Consider the following 4,910-nt stretch of genomic DNA (forward strand, 5'->3'; position numbering starts at 1 on the left):
AGTTCAAATCCCAGCAACCACATGGTGGCTCACAACCACCCATAATGAAATCTGATGCCCTCTTCTGGTGTGTCTGAAGTCAGCTACAGTGTACTTAAGATATAATAAATAAATCTTTTTAAAAAAAAAGAGTTGGACTAGTGTCTGGGTAGTGGACTAGATAAGGACCTAGCTACAACATGGGCCTCTATCAACTTCCTGTTCCTCCTGTTCCATTCCCTACCCTACTGAAGACCTCACTGCTAAGGTCTTGTTTGTTTATTAAGATTTAATTTTGTTTGTTTACATGTATGTGTGTTTGTGAATGTGTGTGTGTGTGTGCATGTGAGTGCAGGTGCCCTTAGAGGCCAAAGAGGGTATTAGATTCCCCTAAAGTTAGACTAACAGGCCATTGTGAAGCCACTTGATCTGGGTACTGGGAACTGAATTTGGGTCCTTTGGGAAAGCAGCAAGCTCTTAACTGATGAGCCTTCTCTCTAGCCCTACTTATGTATTTTTGATACTGAGTCTAATGTAGCCAAGGCTAGCCTCCAGCTTGATATGTAGCTGAGGATGATTTTAAACTCCTGATCCTGTTGTCACCACCTCATAAATACATGTGCCATCATGCCTGATGTACCCTTTTTAATTTTATATTTTGGTTAAGGATTGGACCAGCCTGGACTACATACTGAGTTTTGCCAAGCACTTGCTAATTAGTGTCTATATAACTCACTTAACCTTAGACTCTACAAATGCCCTTTGGATCACTGTCCCCTTGAAGACATGAACTACAAATAGCAGTTACGGCACCTAAAAGAGTTTGAAGAGGACATGCCCTATGAGAAGGCTGATCTTTAGGGTCTCATGTGAGTGGTGAGCCGCCTGACATCTCTCTGGTCTGTTTTCAGCTGTCTTCATTGAGGTTTGCCAGCAGGATGAGGCTGGTCACCACTGAACCTGCCATCAATGAGAAGTATGATGCTGAGGTACTAAGGGGCTGATGGGAGCTTCCCAACTGGGAATGCTGTCTGTGGGTTTGTTCCCTGTGTGTTTGCTACCACATAAGTATCTGATGGAGGTCATAAGGAAAGCCGGACTTGGGTGGTTTCTTTCCTGCCTCCACTGAAGTTTTGCTTGGAGTCCTGGGTCAATCCTTTCCCTTCTATGATATCTTTAAGGCTCCCTGGAGACCCCGCCAGACTGCCACAAACATGAAAGGGAAGGTGATCTACCACTCAGCTCACATTCTGGGGTCTAGGGTCTTGGGTATCCCAGGAGTCCCCAGAAGATTTCTTCAGAGCTCAATCAGCATGCGTTGTCTCTCAGAGTCTCCGTCTGCCACAATAGAACACATTTATTCTGTGTGTGTGTGCAGTGTGTGTGTGTGTGCACTATATGTGTGTACAATGTATGTTTGTGTATACATGCATGCTTGTGTGTGCATGCATATATGTGCAAGTGGATGCGTGCATTATGTGTGCGGGTACAGGAGGTGCTTTCAAGTCCCTAAATTGTGGGGTCTGCTTCTGCAGCCCTGTTTCCAGGCAGCTGCTCCCAGCAGGAGGAGAGGCTGCTATACCTGTCAAGCATTAGGGAAAAAGTTCCCTTGTTCTCAGGGTAAGTTGGAGGCTGGTTTTCCCAAGAGGGTCCACTACCCAACTCAGCTTCTGATTGGACCACACATGTCCCCTGTGATACACTGAGCAGAGTCATCCAGCAGCAGGCGCCAGCATCTCAGTCCGACTTTCTGTATCTGGGGCATAATTATCTCTTAGAGTGGGGAGGATGAGGTGGCGGGGAATAGCCACCAAGCCTTTCTCCTTGGCCTCAAAGACTGTCTATACTAGAAGGAGGCCTACTTGGGGTTTCCTAAAAGGATGAGCCTGGATTTGGGTTCTGATCACATGCCTCAGGCTTTGTGTCTAAATTGCCACAGAGCAACTGTAACCCCAGAGGTCCGTCGCCCTTGCTGTGCACTCACATGGTAACAGGTAAGCCTCCATACCCAGGTTATCTGACTGGATGAGGCTGGACTACAGCAGGCCTGTGGTGTGAGAAGCCTGTGCCTCTGTCATCAGACACTGCTGTGGTCACTTGTTTTGGCAGCAGCTCCTTCCAGTGGCCATTTTCTGACAAGGAAGAGCCTGTTCATGGTGAGAGGTCTCTGAAAATTTCCTTGTGCTTCTGTTACAAAATATTCTCAAATATCAAATGTAAGTGACTTGGAAAATACTCTTTTGGTTTTTTCCAGACAGGGTTGCTCTGTGAGGCCTGGCTGTAGCTCTGAGTAGACTAGGCTGACCTTGAACTCAGAGATCTACCTTAGTGCTGGGATCAAAGGCAGGCACCACTGCCAGGGAGGATTTGGCAAATTTAGTTGCTCAAATTTTATCATATCCGGATTGGAGAGATGGCTCAGAGGTTAAGAGCACTGGTTACTCTTCCAGAGGTCCTAAGTTCAATTCCCAGCAACCACATGGTAACTCACAACCATCTATAATGAGATCTGGTGTCCTCTTCTGGCCTGCAGGCATATATGCAGGCAGAATGCTATATATATAATAAATAAATAAATCTTTAAAAAACCTATCATTTCTCAGTACTTGAATCCATGAGGTGTTCTCTGCCAGATGTTTTTTTTTTCTTTCTTCCCTCCTCCTTCTCTACTTTTCCTCCTTTTTAAAATCTTTGTGACAGTTGCAGGATAGTCCAGACTGGCTTTTATGCTAATAGCAAGGCCAGCATAGCTATTGATCTTCCTGCCTCCATCTACCAAGTGTTAGAGTTACAAGCATACACCATCACACTTGACTTTTCTTTTTCTGTAGTGTTAAGGCTTGACCCCAAGGCTCACACATGCTAGGCAAGTGCTTTGCAACTAAGTCATGCCCCAGTTCAAAGAATGTCCATTTATAAAAATGGTCTATTAGGAGGTACTGGACCCAATTGGAGGAAGCAGATCACTATGATGTGCATCTGAAGGGTGTATGTAGCTTGTGCTTGGACCTTTCCTCAATCTCTCTGCTTCCTGGCCATAATGAGGTAGATAGCTTTGCTTTGGCATCCTCATCCTTCTATCATGTTAAGCCTCTTTTTGGACCCAAAGCAATTTGTTCAGATTTGCTTGTTTGTTTTTGGGACAGGGTCTCATCATGTAGCCCTGGCTGTCCTGGAAATCGTTATGCAGCCCAGGCTGGCCGTGAGCTCACTGAGGTCTGCCTGCCTTTGCCACCTGAATGCTGGGATTAAAGATATGGACCATACCTGGCTTGCTCAGATATTTTTTTTTTTGGTTTGTTTGTTTGGTTGGTTTGGTTTGGTTTGGTTTTTCGAGACAGGGTTTCTCTGTGTAGCCCTGGATGTCCTGGAACTCACTTTGTAGACCAGGCTGGCCTCGAACTCAGAAATCTGCCTGCCTCTGCCTCCCGAGTGCTGGGACTAAAGGCATGCGCCACCACGCCTGGCAGATATTTTGTTACAGCAGCAAAAGTGACTAACACAGGGGTCAAGCCTTTACCACAGGACCTTCAGTGGGCAATTAAGATCTAACCATAAGCCGGGTGTGGTGGCTCACGCCTTTAATCCCAGCACTTGGGAGGCAGAGGCAGGTGGATTTCTGAGTTCAAGGCCAGCCTGGTCTACAAAGTGAGTTCCAGGACAGCCAGGGCTACACAGAGAAACCCTGTCTCAAAAGAGTTCAGCACAGTAGCATATAACTGTCATCCCAGCACTCAGAGAGAGAGCCTAGAGCATCAGGACTTCAGGGTCAGTCTTGGCCACATAATGGCTTTGGAGCCAGCATGGGTTACATGAGTTGGTGTCTCAGAAATTAAAAATACACATACACATACACATATACACACACACACACACACACACGAATGATATTTTTAGCAAGAGCAGTAGAGCAGTGTTGGGTGGGGAGAATTGAGTCTTGCATCTTGTCCTTTGACCTCCACACATATGTCATGGCCTAGGAAGGGCCTCATCCTGGGAGACTAGGGAGCTCTCCAGGAGCTACTGGGAATTGGGTTTGAGGACAGCAGATTATCAGCAGTCATATTTGCTGAAAGAAGCCATCTTAGACCATAAGCTCAGTCTAGTTGGAGAAGGGTCACCTGTTAACTAAGATGGATGGCCTAGAAACCAAGAATACACTTTATGTATTGGCAGGAATAACCAGGATATCTGGGTCCAAATTAAGAAATTGAGCATTTGGCTGGTGTGGTGGCACATGCTTTTAATCCATCACTCTGGAGACAGAGGCAGGTGGACCTCTGTAAGTTTGAAGCCAACCTTGTCTGAGTACGTTCCCAGACAGCTAAAGGCTACACAAAGAAACTCTGTCTTTAGAAAAAAAACAGGAAAAAGAAAAAGAATGTGGGCATTTTCTGTGGAGGAGCCAAGTAATTTTCTGATGATTTTCTTTCCCACTTGTTATGTTTTCCCTGGCAGAGAATGGTCAAGAATTTGGAGAAGGAACTGGCATTGCTTAAGCAGGAACTGGCCATCCATGACAGTCTGGTAAGGGATTGGCTATGGGAGAGGGGAAGTTGCTGGGGACGGAGACCAGGGGCACACAGCACGGGGTTAAGGCCAGGGGCAGCAGCACGGGGTAGAAAGTAGGAAAGGATCAGCAGTAGACGAGCTGCGGCAGGTGGGGTCCTCCAGTGGCCTAGCTGCGCTTGTGGTCACGATTCTGATGGTCCTGAAGGCAAAGAAAAGCATCTCCCTACCTTATGGTTTGCTGAGACATCTGCCTGCTTCTCAGGCCTTCCCCACCAGGACCAGAGAGTGAAGCAAACAGCCAGCACAGCAGTCTGATGCTATACCCCAGCTCCACACTTCAGCTCTCAGGAGGCCCCTGATGCTCCTGCTTGCGCTCAGGTTCTTTTTTTTTTTTTTTTTTTTTTTTTTTTTTTTTTTTT

At 46.5% G+C, this 4,910-nt stretch overlaps 1 protein-coding gene across 5 annotated transcripts in view; it reads left to right on the forward strand.

The window, feature by feature from the left end:
- Kif9 (kinesin family member 9) overlaps positions 1–4,910 on the forward strand; it is a 51,216-nt gene that overhangs the window by 26,935 nt on the left and 19,371 nt on the right. For all 5 annotated transcript variants that reach the window (XM_021207039.2, XM_029543294.1, XM_029543292.1 and 2 more), the window contains exons 10-11: positions 891–968; positions 4,438–4,506. In XM_021207039.2, coding sequence (XP_021062698.1) covers positions 891–968; positions 4,438–4,506 — 147 coding nt within the window. The remainder of the gene's footprint in view (positions 1–890; positions 969–4,437; positions 4,507–4,910) is intronic.

Source organism: Mus pahari, chromosome 10 (assembly GCF_900095145.1).
Source record: "Mus pahari chromosome 10, PAHARI_EIJ_v1.1, whole genome shotgun sequence".
In the NCBI taxonomy this organism is placed as follows: domain Eukaryota; kingdom Metazoa; phylum Chordata; class Mammalia; order Rodentia; family Muridae; genus Mus; species Mus pahari.